Source organism: Larimichthys crocea, chromosome IV (assembly GCF_000972845.2).
Source record: "Larimichthys crocea isolate SSNF chromosome IV, L_crocea_2.0, whole genome shotgun sequence".
Lineage (NCBI taxonomy): Eukaryota > Metazoa > Chordata > Actinopteri > Sciaenidae > Larimichthys > Larimichthys crocea.
The window spans coordinates 846,780-863,448 of NC_040014.1; the positions used below are offsets into that span (position 1 = coordinate 846,780).

Sequence of the window (16,669 nt, forward strand, 5' to 3'; positions counted from 1 at the left end):
TCAACTTGCTCATATATCTCACTCTTCCTCAGGCCGTCTACAGTACTTCTCTGCCATTGTGTGAAATATTAGGACTTATTACATTGGAAGCTTCTTGCTAAGCACAAGAACCCCTTTTTTTTTAAAAAAAAAGAAGAAAGATATGAAACTCTTTGGTGGTCCTGCATTGAAAACCCACAGGATATCATTCACTGTGTTCCATGTAGAAATAAAGTACAGGTGATTTAGTGTATCTGACTGCTAAAGTGTCCTGCCTCCACAATCAGATTAAATTGAATCATTTAAAAAAACAAAAGAAAAATTGTTAGGCTGCACACACAATATATTTATATTTCATACTGGGTGGAACAAAAGGTAAAGGTAATATTATGACCATGATCCTGATTCAATTCATCATAACCAATCTTCATAACCTAAAGAGATGCACAGAAAGTGGAAAAGCAACAATAAGTCAACATCTATTAATCCTTTTGCTTTGCAAAAACTAAATTTCAAAGAACATTTCTGGGAGATTTCTGTTTCTTTGCAGGTTACATACAATCATACATCCTTTCCTTTTTCCCAGCATCCACATCTGGTTACATTATATCATATATTGCTATCAAATAACTACAGACTTCCATGAGCCAGGCATATGGCTGACTCTCCCAAATCCCAGGAGTGTGTAACAGCCTGGATTAGACCCACTATCCAAAATCGGAAACTAAACCTGACGTAAATCCCCTGCCTTCACAGTGATAGATCAATGATAGTGCTCTTATAAAACTGTCGAAAGGCCCTGTGACACCTGTTCTTTGTTCTTTGATATGTAAAACGCTGACAAGCTAATGAACACTTTGTAAAAAGCTTAAAATGAACCACGGAAATGTAAACACAATCAGAAAGCTCCTCTAGCCCTTCCAAGCTCACGGTGCTCAAATAATTACCGTCCTGGAACGATTATTCTGCTGATTCGGGTGTTTTGAGGAGAATCTCGGCAATAAAGGTCACACTCTTATTGTAATGCAGTGGTGTATGATCACACACTCTTCATCGCTCATATCTCAGCAATATAAAGTAGAGTGGCCCAGCTGAAGATTATGGCACTGCTGATAAATGCAATTCATCACACGTTATCATTTTACCACACTGATGCAGTTATTGAGTGTACACATAGTGTGTGTTCAAGTACCCTGATGCATGCACATGTGTTTGAATGTGTGCTTCAGTGGTGAAGAGAGTGTGTGAGAGGGGTGGAACCTAGGGTGGAGATGACCAAGGTTCAATTCTTGATTTATCACAATGAGAGCTGTGTTTATTTTAGCCATACAAGAGTATAATAGTAGGGTGTTTTTAGCACCCTATCTATACATTTTTGCTGACCTAATCACACCATGCAGCCTTAAAAATATGTGATGTATATTAAATAGGCTATAAACAACATTTTTATATTGACACTGGATCACACGACAGCGTTTCATAGCATCTGGCCTTGTAGATTCACACTCCCACGCCGCTCATCAGTGTTGTTTTAGAATGCAGCAGGCAATCTTTTTCAGTGAAATTGCTCTAAAAACCCTGTGTATCCTCCATAGCCAACACTTTATGGTACACAGACCAAGTAAGCTATAGCTTAGATTTAGTATATAGCCGCTAGAGAGACAGATATTTCCCTCAGGAGTTGGTGGAAACCAAAACAGAGCAGCAGTGACCAGAAAAAACATTTCTCTGAATGTGGCAATTGTTTGCTACCATGTTTTCCAAGTCAACTTAAGAGGTATGTTGGTGTTAGGTTTGTATTGTTATGGCAGGTAAATTGTAGATAGAGCTTTAAACCATAGAAATGAGCAGAACAAAACAGGCTAAACATGCAAAACCACTACTTTGCATAAATGGTACGTCATTTGGCTAAAACAGTTCTTTTATGGTGCAGAAACAGTCAATAATCACATTATTCATATCAACCTATAAACAAACTCATTGTTTGTGGTGATGGCATTTCATTTTATGCATGGCTGTATTCAACAGTTTAGTATCTATATTCATTTCCTACCTTGCCAAGTATTCCCCCGAGCTGCCATTACTCTGTTGTACATCCATACAGTTAGTAGTTCCAGGTATGAGTGCCAGGGCAGGGTTCTCTTGGGCTGCACTGCCCACCGCCCGTGCGACCAACTCCACTGAGTCATGGACGTGGTGATCCAGAGAAGGGGACCCCATGACCCCGTGTGCAAGTAACCCCAGGGGCAACCCTTCTGTTCTGAGCTCGGCCACATTCTGGCTGTCCCCCAGAACCCAGTGAAACTCTGGAAGCATCATCCGGGTAGCAATTGTCCACAGACGGCGCACTTCACGGATGTCGCACCCAAACGTCACCACTCCCGTTGTGGATGAAGGTTCTCTCAGGGCTTCCAGCTGCCGCATGAGAGCTTGCTGCTGATCTGATTTAGAGGAGGAAGTGGACGAAGAAGCAGAGGATGAGGCAGCTGGCGAGAAATAAGGTAAAGAAGCCAATGACGATGACGCCTCCGTTCCTGTTGCCAAACCTGATGCCAGTCCTGAGTATGATAATGAAGATGAAGACTGTGGTATTGTTGAGGCAGTAGTTGTCAGATTGACAAGAGTGCCCAGGTGGAAGCGGGTGTTGTTCTTGATGAGGATGAGGAAGTCGCTAATGTCCCATTCCTGACAGAGCAGAACGCTGATGTCCCACCAGCCATTCATCATCAGCAGGGAATAGAGGAGACGGGATGGCGATGCCTCCACAGTCCGCATCGCCATTTGAAAATGGAGAGGATTCTGTGGAGAGATTGTAAAGGGGGAGCGGGTGTAATGGGAGATGATTAGGCAAGCAGGTGTGAAAGGTTCACACAAAGGAGGAGAAAAAAGGTTAGACGAGTGAAAGTGGGAGACAGAGAAACAGAGAAAATTAGGTGATTTGGGAAAGAGGAGGAAAAATGTGCATTTACAGAGAAAAGAAGGGAATGAGTGTACAAGGGGAGAGGGTGAGAAAGATTTAAGAGATGATGAAAAAAACAGATAGAAGAGATATAAAGGAATAGCATAAGATTGGAGAGATGGTGCAGTTGAACAAATAAACAGCAGGGAACAGAGGGAATGAAAATATAAGTGTGATAGTAGTGATAAATGAGTAGTGATGGGGGCAGGGGTCAGTTGGAATTCACAGAGGGCATGGACATTGAAGGATGTTTTTGTATGAGGGGCAGATTCCAAGAAAGAAGAAACGAGGCCGAGAAAGAATGCAAAGCAAAATAAGTTCAATGGTGGTTGAGATGGGAGAAGGTTAGAGAGGAATAAGAATTGAAAGATGTGGCATCACGAAGGAGAAACAGATGTAGTAGAGCAGAGATGAGGAAAAAAAAGAAAGGAAGACAGGAAGGTTATAAATCCAACAGTAGAAATACTTTCTCTTAGAATTCAATTTGTTCCTGGAGAACAAACACAGTCTGTTGGATGTAATGGATTTCAGCCTCTACTTACCTGCTTCCATGAATATCATTTTTCACATCATAAGAAATACACTACATCTATTTTTATATGTACTCTATTTGCATTTTAAGCAACACCCCAACCTCAAGAAAATCAGCTTGGTTCCATTTCAAAGAGATCTTTCACATACTCGCCACGTAATTCAATTCACACCTCTGAATTTATGATTCATAATTTCATCAGTTGATTGACAAAACCTGGGCAGATGGATGTGCAGAGCACAGCAATGATGCGTGATTTCCACCTACACCAGGGTGGAATAGTGTGTTCTCATTGTGTTGTAAAGTGCTGTGTTGATCCATCAAATGTCGAAATGCTCAAGAAAAATACTAAAATGAGAAGCTTGAAATATCCAAAATGCATTTTGGCAGTAGGTTAGATATTTTAAATATTACTGACACCTTTTTTTCATCTTATTCTTGTCTGAGTATACATAAAATTTTGACGTCAACAAAATCTGTACTATAGTTTGTACATAAAAGGCTGAGTGCTTGCTTGCCTTGTAATTTGGGAAATGGGCTTTCTGTCAGTGATGCTTTAATTTGGCCTAAACCACCTTCAGATCAGTGACAAACTGTGTTCTTTATATTGCTGTTGACCATTTTCAAAACTATATACAGTAGTGTGTTTTAGATTAGTTTCTAGATTGATTCTAGATAGATTTCCTACCCTCCAGGCTATAGTTGGTTACACTTCATTTCAGTATGTTAAAGAACCTTTGAGAGCTTCTAAATTTGCTTCAGATTATTAATCCAGAGTGAACAGTTATTATCTTTTTTTTTTTTTTGGTCACAGCTAATGTTATCTATGTGTAAGACTGCAAGCAGGGACCAATTTCAGAAGTTTCCCTGGTTTAGTTGGTATACTGATTCCTATGTTATCAGAAAATCAACCCAAGAACCAAATGATAAGCAAGTTGTTGTTCAGCAACTGATTTTCAAATCTGAGTTTTAGAACTCAAGAATCACATGGACATAATTTGAAAACTACTATTTTTAACCTTTTTATATTATGACTATGTGAACTGTCACTCAATGCAAGGAACACACAGATCTATTATCCAACTTTCAGCTAACTGTTTTGGTTCACTTTCCAAAAGCAGCAGGCAGTTTTCAGTGGAAAACACTCACTGTACACAATCTGCCCAGCACCAATTAGACATACACAGTTAGCAACTAGCTGGTGGAACAAAGTGGAACATTTTAAGAGCCCTGTATTTCTCTCAAGTGTTGGTACAGACCAACAAATACTAAAGAAAAAGAAAAAACACAAAAGTTAACAAAGTAATTTGTTAACACAATAGTTTAAAAAGATTACTGAACCCTAATCTTAACCAAGTGGAGCATCGTTTTTTATACCATACTTAAATAAAAATGAAACTGCTTTCTGCAAGGTTGGATAATACAAATATTGTGCTAATTGGTAAAAGAAAGAAATGGGTCCATTTGACTCAGACCAGTACAAACCTGCTGCACTCTACACTTTATATTATACGGATTATAGTAAGCCAGAAGATCAGAACAGATACGTTACTGGCAGATGACACAATCATGCCTGTAATACTTTAGATAAAATTAAATAGACCAGATCAGGCTGCATGAGCTGCCAGATCTGCTTCAGTGTACCTTGGCACACTGTACCCGCCACACAACATAGCAGCCACCCAGGCAATCAATTAGTCATGCATTTTCTTGCGTGCGCTCCCATACACACACACACATGCTGAACTACACACACTTTAAAAGGCCCAAAGCAACTCTGTTTAATTGACTTTACAACTTTTACACAAGCTTTGCACTAAAAGTCCATTAGATTAAACTAGTGGTTAATTTCATTTATCCTATTAATCACTCTACCCAATAGGCATGCAAATGGGACAATTATTCATCTGCTTATTGCGTATACATGGATGGATTATTGTTGCAACAAAAGCACCAACAAAAGCAATTCTACATGTTTTATTTCAGATTCAGAAATCCTGTGTCAGGGAAAGAAATGGTAATGTTGTCCTCAGGGCATCAGACCCTCACCTTCTCTCATCCCTCAGGAGGATTGGAGGATTTATTCTCAGCTGCAGCACTTCTGCACTGTGATCACCATAAATATGTAACCCTCTCTTTGTTCCTCGTGTTAATAAACAGGACATATTTTGCTAGAAAGTGCAGCTGCCTGCTCTCTTACATAAACACAGAGGTTCTGCTTTCGATGCACCAGGATATCCCAGCTCTGTTGTCACCCTGCTCTCTTTCATCATTCTTCTCTCTTCAAATATTTCTTTTTTGTGATACTCACTGCTCAAATATATTTGTTGTAAGTTCTTGTGCAAAGAAACTTGCAACCCTTGCTGTATGTTAAAACTGCAGGGACTGGCAGAATCATGAGCCAGTGGACAAATCAAATAAACTAGTAATGGCGTGGTTATTGATCTTTTCTTGATTAGATGATTCATTGTGGGGAAAGTGTGAAAACTGATTTTAAATGGGTTTCAGGATTTTCTTTTTTTTTTTACAAGATTACAATTTTTTTCTTTAGCAAAGACATAGAACATTGTCCTGTCCTTGCAATCATTCACAGGAAACTGTTGGTTTAGCAAAAAAATATATATATATTGCAAATGTTGCAATATGTCCTCAGGGGTCTCACCCTTTCTTTGACTGCAAGAAATCCCTGAAGAAACAACCCAGAACTCCATAAAGACCAGACATCCATAGCCTTTCATCCTACTGGCCTCCTTATGTCATGTCAGTGTTATTTATGAAGGGACAAATCTCCAATAACCCCCCTAATAGTCGAATAGCGAAAGCCTAACAATCATCTGCTATACTGGATATATGCCTGGTATAATATGCTGCATAAATTCTCTTGATTTCCTGATCAGCGTAATCTACAAAATAATTTACCAGAATCTACTTGAAAACATAATTCCATGCTTACTGTGTATATCTGTGTACACAAGTGTGTTTTCTTTAATCTTCTCTTATTCATGACAAAAATATCAATCCCATATCCCCCTGTGCAAACTATTAACTGACTTGTAAACAAGTTTTAAAGGAAACACCTTAGATCTCTACCACACAGCATGAGTTAGTATGTGAAGCATGTGATAGCCAACACATTTCGGTGCACGCTCTAGAACACACTGGACTAGACAGGATTATCATGAAAAATGACTCTACTTAAGTCATTATAGAAAACATTACAAAGGTTAATGCACGCCAAGTAAAGGTGTCTGTCAATACCTCATACACTACATGTCAGTGTGTAATTGTTCTTCATTTGTATCAGTGCTGTAATTGTAAGGATCGATCCAGACTATTTTGTGACAGTCTTACTAACTGTGATGAAGTTTTTCCAAAACCAATGACGTATTTACACTTTGTCGAGTCATTTCTCTACTTTTTAAATCAAATGTCTAATAACAGCAGGTCGTGACTGCCACGTTGCATACATCATTAGTTATGATGATGCAGTTGCAAGTCACACCAAAACACTGATTAAAGCCTTGAGACAGTTACTCAACACCTGTTTGATTCTGTCTGCAAAAGCTAAACATTATAAGCTTAACAAAGGTAGAACATCTCATTCACCTATTCATACACATTCATACACTGATGGCATTGGCTGCCGTGCATCAGTTTTAGGAGCTAACCATTCATACGCATTCACACAACGATGACAAGGCCTTCAGGAGCCATTTGGGGTTCAGTATCTTGCCCAAGGACACTTTGACTGAAGGAGTCGCTGATCATCTGATTAGTGGACGACCTGCCTTTACCTCCTGAACCACAGCCACCCCGGTAGGATCTATACCAATGTAGCTAATAAACCAGAAACGTGGTGGATACCTTGTGCCTCTGTTTGCAATTTCCATCGCACACCTTCATATTCCATGTATACTTCTGTATTCATGCCCTTTCGCGATAATGAGACTATCTGCCACACGTCTGAATGCAAACAGCATACATTTGTGGATAATTGGATTAAGTAGCAACAGATATTTGCATATATGCATCAAGATGCCAGTGAAGATGCTGCATCTATTTCCCACAAGCTCTAGTGTTGTCAGCCAGCATGAGATAGATTTTCACTTCAAAACTAGGTCTCCCTATCAGAGACAGCTGGTCTTTCCCAGGGAGTTTCCTTTCTCCAGTCACTGGCCTTTTATACAGTATGCTAAATTCTTTTTTTGGGCTGCTTCCAACCCTCCTTGCCATCTCCCAATCCACCTAGTCCCTTTACTCTGGGGTCACTTTATCCTTTGGTCCATAAGTTCCATATTTTTATGCAGCTGCTGCATCATTTGGACACTTACATAAACTACAGTACATTATAAAAGGTCGCTCGCTGATTCCTTTTATTAAAGTTTTCAACGGTGAACTTAAAACTACATTATAAACAGAAATAAATAAGGCAAAGGTCAAATGCAAGTCAACACTCATGCGATCCTCTAAAGACATTCCATAAACTTTTCACATTTTGAAAACCCTGTTTTGGAGAAATTGCTGCCAGAGTTCAGTTGGGATTTGCTTGCGAAACTAGATTGAGTCAGAAGGGAGTTAAGCCATTTCTCTAAAACTCACACACTAGCACAGCACAATCTGTTTGTGTGGCTGTCTATTTCCAGTCAATTTTTCAGCCTGTTCATCCTCCCATCCATCCAACCACCCATCTATGCCATCTATTCATATATCCACCCGTTCATACATCCATCAGCCAATCAATCTTTGTCAGTTGGGTTATCTGCTTTACCTGCACCTGTTATTTCACTTTCAAGAACCGGTTTGGACTTTTAACACCTTCTGACTCCTTACATTGAAATGCTTCCTTGTGCACAGAGCAGGAAATTAGATATTACCTTGGAGACACACACACACACACACACACATATTACTATAGCTCAGTAGATGGCAAGTGTCCCAGAGCACTTCAGCTTAACTAATGGTTTGGATGTGTGTGTCTCTATGTGCGTGTGTGAGTGTTGAAAAAAACAATAATGCTCTTTGCCCCTCTTCCAGGATGGTCGTGTGTGAAAAGTCGAAGGCACACACTGTGACTGCTAGTCAGTACTCATTGATATGCAGTAACTGTTAGTGCCACCTAATTAAAAAGGTTTACAGTGTATGGTTACACTAAATCATATTGTGTGTCTGCGTGGGTGTCTAGTTGCACTTGTGAGAGATATGTCTACCTGTACATGCAAATAAATAGACAGACACACTCTCATAAACACTCACACTCAGCAGGTGTTTTTTCCAGAGAGTGGTTATTGATGAACCATCCCAGTGATTAATTCAGAGCGGTTACACTTTTGACTCATTCTCTCCCTCATACCAGCTGCAAACTCTACTGATAATCCTAAATTTGTGTATTTGGCACAAGAGCAGCATTTTTCTTTTCACTCGATGAAACTGACTAAGCTCACGTCACGCCTCCTACCAACCGTCAAGGTTAATTTTCATTAAACATGAGGATGAGCTTCCTCCAACCTAAACCAAGTAGCTGTAGTTGCCGAACCATGAATCCATAATGGAGACGGATCATTTTGTTTTGGATGGCACGGACAATGAGCTGTTTTGTTTTTCTGGTGCTGTGCATGCAGGTTTTGTTGCCTCATATCTACAAAGTTTCACACCTTGTGTACCTACCCAAACTATTTTAAAAGTTGGATGGTTGGCAAATCAAACTCCCAGTTCAACTTTTGTGGGCAAAGAAAGTGACATATATATTTTGTGACATATTGAGTCATTAAAGAGTTTATAACTGTCACTCATTTTCCAAAAAATATTTTTAGTTTTAAAGAATGATTGATTGAACTCTTGGTTAAAATAAAAGAGGTGGTAAAAATAAAAATAAAATAACACCACTGTATTATGTCATTCTTAATGATTAAGATGATGATTTCCTGCCAAGTTGGTATATTGTTTAGTTAAAAAGAAATTAACATATAGTCTAGCCATAGCTAAAGTGAAGCCTTTTAGAGAACAGGTAGGAAAGAACAATTTTTACCTCACTGTAAAACGGCTTCAAAATCTTCTGAATGGTCAACTTGCTACGCTCTATCCAGTGCGCATTCACCTCTGGATCCGGCCAAATGCCAGAAGTGGCATCCAACTTACTCTTACTTATGGCCTGCTCTGCATAAATGGGTTCCTCTTGTACAGACATAAAAGCAGGCCAGATTCTGATCAGAGGTTTGACTTTTGATTGATGATGCTCACCACAAGCACTCAGCCTTTTGAATTAGACTTCTGATTCAAATCTTAATATAAAGTATTATTAATATGTATGTGTTTGCTAATTATTAGTGCAAGGATTGAGAAAGGGCAGTTTATCACGTCTTTGTCATAAGGGAAAGAGTTGGATCAATAATGTACATGTCAGCATGACTTATGGTTAGTTTAAGCAGCTACTGTTGTTTGTGTGTGTGTGTGTGTGTGTGTGTGTGTGTTAATTCATCTCAGTTGTCCACGTAGTAAGTTGTCAAAATGACGTATAGTACCAAATTCATTCTTTTACTACACCATACTGTTATAATGCTCTCTCTCTCCATAGTGCTGAACTTCAGCTTTGTGTATACACAGTTGGATGCTGAATATCATCTGTACCTCAGGGCCTGTGCTGCTGAGTTCACGTACACTTCAATCACATTTTTACGTGTAACCTTGTCTTTAAAAGAAAAGAGAGTGCATTCTCTGCAGACAGACACCCGGCGCATACTGTAGATTTCAGCACCATGGACGGAGCCACCTCTGTCCGTGCGCCTTCATTTTGTTTCATTCTGAGACAGCTGCGGTTTTTTCTTCTTTCTTCTTCCCTGTTTGATGCTTCAAGAACATCAGCTTGCGATAAAATGTGTCTCACCACTTTAGCTTCATTTGGGCCACTTAAAAAAACAAAACTGGTGAAATGAACATTGAAAACAAAAAAAAATGTTTTGTGCTTCATCTGAAGAAAGAGGAGAAGAGGGAAAAGATCAAAAACAACAGGAGGAAGGGTGCCTGTCTAATATCTGGGCCACTGATGTTCTGGGCCTTGTAGAAATCCACATGGCCTCATTCTCATCACGTCCTAAAAACTGAGTTATGTCCATTTGTTGCGTAAATTAAACAGCTTTGTGTGTATATATTTGTTAAGCTGTTATTCTAATTGTTATTCTGTGTTTTTCTTTGTATAACATATGTTCCACCTGTGCACACACGGCTCACTGCAGCTGTATCTGAAGAGCAGTAATCAACAGTTTAAATGTAACTTGGGAATAACTTTCTTTCTTTTTTTTTTACCTCACTTTGGCGCGTAAACTCCTTCTGCACAACGCTTACTACTGGCACCTGAAGCGCAAGAGAGACGAACTCCAACTTGACGAACTCGTCCCGGTTCTGTGGAAAGGCGATCATGGCGGAAACCCCCTGCACGACCACGGTGTGACACACGCTCTCCACGAAGGACAGTGGGTCTTCGTTCTCGGGGCTGCCCACAGAAGAGGAGGAGAATGCGGGCAGCTCACCGAGTCCAGACCCAACGGCCATGACAAGCTCCAGAGATAAATTGTATGGCAACAATCCGGCTCGGTTCAGAGCCTCGACCGCGAGCAGGACCGAGTCTCGGGGTGCGAACACGCGGTTCTCCCTCGAGGTGTTCTCCTCCCGCTGCCGTGCCTGGTTCTTACTCCTACTGGACCCCCGCTGGCTATGAACTGTGCCTCTAGTCCTGAGGCTTCCATATCCAGGCGCACTGGCACTTGTTTTAACCAACTCCACCCGCCGCTCCCGGCTCCCAGTCAAATCTCGATCGCCGTCCCAGTCCTCAGAACCGCTGCCGGCGGTGGCAGAGAGCATACGAGGGTGGACATGCAGTGCCCCGATCCGAACCGTGTGGCCGATCCGTTTCAGCACCTGGCACGGCTGCGGGTGCGAGTGTGCGCACGGCGGGAGAAAGACGAGAGCGCACAGAAGTAAACATAATGCTTGCGAGACTCCGGTGCCTGCTCGAGCTGCCGGGCCATTCATCATCCTCATCACCACCGTCTTCATCATCCGCGCTCCACAGCTGCACCGGATGCCCCGTCCAACCACAGAACGGCCGAACACCGGGGCCGCTCCGTTGGTCCCCCTCCTGGCCCCCTGCGTGTGGCCCTGGTGCGCCGCTCAGACCAGCTGCAGCCCCCGCTCCAGCTCCAGCTCCAGCTCCGGCTCCAGCACGCGGCAAAGTTGTGCGTTTCTCCACGGACACAGACAACAGGCTGCTGAGGCGCGAGATTAGGCACGAGCCGCGCACAAGCAGAAAATTATCCCCAAAAGTGCTGTTTTTCATCTCAAAAGATTTTCATCATTCAAACCTTTTGATCACTAAACAGGCCGTGGAATCAAACGGTAAAATGTCCACATATTCCAGTGGCAGGAAAAAAATAAATCATGTAGCCAACCCCAGAGGAGGAAATGTCGAAAAACAGGTTAATACGCATCAAACACATTCCAAAACAGTGAAATCCACCACTGGAAACATCTGATGGCTTCGAAAGAAAATTATCCCATTATCATCCAGAGCGCAGGAGCCAAGACAGCCTGACTGCATCCCGGTACGCGAGATGTAAAAAAAAGAAAAGAAAAAAAAAATGTTTTTGTCCCCTTGTTGAACACTGGAGTAGAAGCTTTCCAGAGTGCGCGCACTGCTTGGCTGGAGTCAGCCTCTGTACCGACACTTGTACAGGCGAGACCTCCGGCACGAGAGCGCGGACTTCTGCGCACGTTCCAAAGAGATTTAACCCCGTCCTCACTTTACCCCCACCTCAACCCCTTCAGCAGTGTCAGGGGGATAGGTTGTGAATGAATGAGTTGCATACAGACAGACAGACAGACAGACAGACAGACAGACAGACAGACAGACAGATAGATAGATAGATAGATAGATAGATGGTGAACAAGAAAACCAAATTATCCAAGAAATCAAACATTTTTGTAAAAGAAAAAAGAAAAAAAAATCATACAACAAATCATATTGTAGCTACACACATCTTGATGTCCAGCTGAATTTACTGTTATGTTTTATGGACTTATAACGTCACCTCTGCGTAAAGCTTGACATGCCATGAACCAAGAACACCATAACACATTAATTTATACAGCAGCCCTGCAATAAATAACAGAACGTGTAAAGCGTTTTCTTTTATAAAGTCAGAAAGGTGTTGATTTAGATTCATAGTCTTTTTTTTTTAAAACCTGTAGCTATGGTTGCAAGATGTTTAGAACTGCATAATGTGTGTATATAAAAGAGTCCTGACAGTGTAGCTTAATGGATTCCAATTCAATAAATCACCATCATTTATATTAAGAAAGTGTAAGATGGTTGGAGGTGTTCTCACTTACGTGTTCAGCGCCTGTTTTATGTTTTGTTTAAGTCTAATATGAAATTCTACTGTTCAGCCATTAACACAATTATAGCCTACAATTTAAACCAGGATCAATCTCAGACACTGCCTTCATTTGTTACAGCACACAATATCAACCAGCAAACCTATAGGTTTTAAAAGTAATTTGTATTTTATAAATAATCCAAAGAAAAAAAATATTGGGCAACACATTGAATATATAGATATAAAAAGGATTTGCAAGATTTCATTATAGATCTGACCTGCAGTGTGGGTATGTGTGTGTGTGTGTGTGTGTGTGTGTGCACAGCCAAGACAGCCACCTGCTCTTAATAAGATTGTTTTATTTAATCATATCTAAGGACATCCAATGGGATTGTTGACAGCTGCTGAAATAAGGAATGTTTAACTGATGTTGCTGTGGTAACCCACAGGTCAGAGGTCACCATTGACCCAATCAGCAGCTCCAGTTTAAATGGTGACCCAGATTAATGATTGGTTAATTGTCTGATCGAGATTAATGATTGGCTAATGGTCTGTCTTGAAATGGGAGGCTCACCTACCAGGATACTGGAAGATCAATGGCTCTGATCGATCTGATACTGCATGACCTCAGGGGATGGCACAGGAAGGAAAAGAAAGAGAGAGAGACGAGAGTCCGATTTTGACAGGAGAAGAAGAAGAGCAGGAGGAGGAGGAGGAAGAGGAGGTGTCAACCAGAGGGGACAGTGGGAGAAGAAGGAGAGAGAAACAGGGATGATGGAGAAGGAAAAGGACCATAAAATTGGAGAAAGGAGGGAGAGAGAGAAGGAGCAGATGTGGTGGTGAAAGGAAGAGGAGTGGAGAAGTGGATTGCATAAGGACAGAAGAGGAAAAGGCAGAATAGGTAAATAAGGATAGAAGGCGTGAAACGGGAGGTGATACAACAGGCTACTTCAGTTACAGCCTCCTTTAAAGAATCAAGGGTATAACAAATAGAAGAAAAATATCACATTGAAGAAGATGAAACAAAAGCGGAGAGAGGGAAAGAAGTTGAAAATTGCACTGATTAAAAAGTTTATGGTGAGATTTTAGAATGAATCTTTGAAAGAGCCATCATAGTTGTTGTTGCACCAAAAAAGTAATTCAGTTTTTTGCTATTACATTTTGCACAGTGTGGAGGGATGGGATATCAGGCAGCCTGTTTGCTGCATTGGGCTTTCAAAAAGGCTTCACAGTCAGAGCGTTAATTCTAATTCCAGCTCTTGATAAAGACACAGTTTAATCATACAAATGCTGAAGATTACCTCTGCCACTGGAATTGGAGCTCTGTGGAAGAAAGAACTTTTTATTACCATCATATTCTAGCTTTTTCCCCATGGGCCTCTCAGAGGAAAGTCATACTTTTTAGGGACTGAATTTTTGGGAGAGGGGAGTCGGTGTACTCCATGTATAAGTTTTATTTCAGCCTTCTCTTACAAGATTATTACATAAAAAGAGATCAAATAAAGACAGACAATTGTATGTGCCTATGACAAAACTCATGCTGTTAGTAATTAAATGTTATCTCTGGCAAAATGTTAACTTTTTTCACAAATGGCCTGTGGATTAACACAGAAGACATCAAAACTATCAAAGAACACATATACCAACACCATATATGTGTTATATTTTGTATTCTTCAAAGTAGCCACCTTTTGCTTTGATGATAGCTTTAGGGTTCACTCAATCAATCAAGCTTCATGAGGTCGTCACCTGGAAAGAGTTCCCATATAGACTCCTTTTCACTCCATCTGCAGTCCAACTCATCCCAAACCATCTCAGTTGGGTTTAGGTCTCCACTCCATCACTCTCCTTCTTGGCCTTTACACAGCCTAGTGGTGTGTTTTGGGTCATTGTCCAATTGTTTCACTGGCAAAGCACCACCACACCATCACACCTCCTCCTCCATGCTTGACAGTGGGAACCACACATGCACATACCATCCGTTCACTTTTCTGCTTCTCACAAAGACACACCAGTTGGAAATAAATATCTCAAATTTAGATTTATCAGACCGAAGAACAGATTTCCACTGGTCTAATGTCTTGTTCTTGTTGGTCTTGGACTGGTAACTAATAAACGTATCCTCTGCAGGGATAACTCTTTGTCTTCCTTTCTTGGGGGGTCCTCATGAGAGCCAATATCATCAAACTGTTTAATGTTTTTTGTGACTCAACTTGAAGACACATTTAGTGCGTCTGGATATGGAAGTCTCAGGACTAGAGACAAATTTTCCAGATTGTCTGACCTTCATGTCTTAAAGTAATGATGAGAACTGTTGTTTCTTTTTACTTAGTTGAGAGGGTTTTGCCATAATATGAATTAGTATAGTAGTTAAATAATGTTATTTGCCAACACTACCCGAAATGCATTAAGAAGGTAAGAACAATGCCAAGAGCAACTTTGAAGAATCTACAACATAAAATATATTTTGCTTTATTTACACTTTTGTTTACAGCATTATTGTTATTTCATAGTTTTGATGTCTTTAGTGTTGATCTACAATGCAGAAAGTAACAAATGAAAAAAGTTTGAATAAGAATTTTTTACTGGTATTTTGTGTAAAATACAAACCACCTGAGTGTAAAATGAGAACTTGCTGGTTGCACAGTGTGCACAGGTAACCTTGTCAGTGGACGTTTGCCAATATTTGATATGTCGTCTGCTGGAAACAACACATTTTTGTCCCTTGAGTCCCTTAAAGACATTTCCCATCATGGAGGAACATTGGCTTAGTGTCTTAAGACAGGGTTGTATTTTTTTTTTCTTTTGTTGTTTTTACCTTTTACCAAAACTATGTTAAAATGTTTGCCCAGTACCAACATAGGCTGCCTGTTTGTTTGTCTGTCCACTTTCAATGTCTTCATCCAACTCCCTGTTTGTCTGTTTGTCCCTGCCAGCTGTCTCCGTGCTTACAGGCTCATCCGATTTCACATGCCTGTCCGCTTGCCTGTTTGGAACACCTATAAGTCTCCCCATCTTTTGTCCCCATCTGAATATCTGTCTGACCCCTTGTCAGATTGTATATTCATCCGTGTCCCTGTGTGTCTGCTTTGGTTGTCTGACTTGCTGACTATTCCCTTCACCTGCCTGCTTTCCTGCCCACCTTTCTGTCTTCTTCCTCTGTCAGCATCATTGCATAACTGTTTGCCTGTCTATCGCTCTACCCACCTGTCTCTCAGTTAGTCTGCTCACTGTATGCTGCAGACTTTGCTGGCCCTTACACCTGCCAACCAAATTCCTCCATGGTTCAATACTCCCCAGCAGCAGGGCTTATGAACAGATGAAACCTGAAGGCACACAAAAAAGAAAGAAATCAAGGCTAGAGCACCCATTAAACACCTACCTGATCACATGGGTTAGACCTGCTGAGGTCACACAGCCTTGCGTGCATAAAGATACAGTGATTTACATGAACAAACAGAGGCCACTGAATTTTGTATTTTGTGAAGCTAAAAAGGCATTTGATGAGTGAAAATGCTTGCCACCAAAACAGCTTAGCTTATTTAGGAAAGATCTTTTATTTTGACGTGATATCTTTAGTATCTTAATCTAATAGTTTTTGAAAAAGCTTTACGAAATCATGATCAGAGTTCAGGTGAAGTGTTTGACTTTAGAAAAAAAGTAGAGTCAGCATGAGCAAACTCCTGATTTTAATTATTTAATCCCCTCATCAGTCTGCTGTCACAGCTTCAAGATGTTGCTATCACCTTTTTGTTTTCTAAATGTTTCTTTTCCTCATCAAATACCACTCTAGATGTATATTTTACAAGCATGTTAAAAATATCCTATAAT

General features: G+C 40.6%; 1 protein-coding gene across 2 annotated transcripts in view; it reads right to left on the minus strand.

Moving 5' to 3' along the window:
- Window positions 1–16,155, minus strand: part of grin3a (glutamate receptor, ionotropic, N-methyl-D-aspartate 3A) — a 53,535-nt gene extending 37,380 nt beyond the window's left edge. The window contains exons 1-2 of one of the 2 annotated variants that reach the window (XM_027278559.1): window positions 16,046–16,155; window positions 2,033–2,778 (exon numbers count right to left, since the gene is read on the minus strand). In XM_027278559.1, coding sequence (XP_027134360.1) covers window positions 2,033–2,760 — 728 coding nt within the window. In that variant the 5' untranslated portion in view covers window positions 2,761–2,778; window positions 16,046–16,155. Of the gene's footprint in view, window positions 1–2,032; window positions 2,779–10,769; window positions 12,354–16,045 lie in introns of those variants that run through there. The other variant, XM_027278558.1, reaches the window with a different exon arrangement.
- Between the last annotated feature and the right edge of the window lie 514 nt (window positions 16,156–16,669).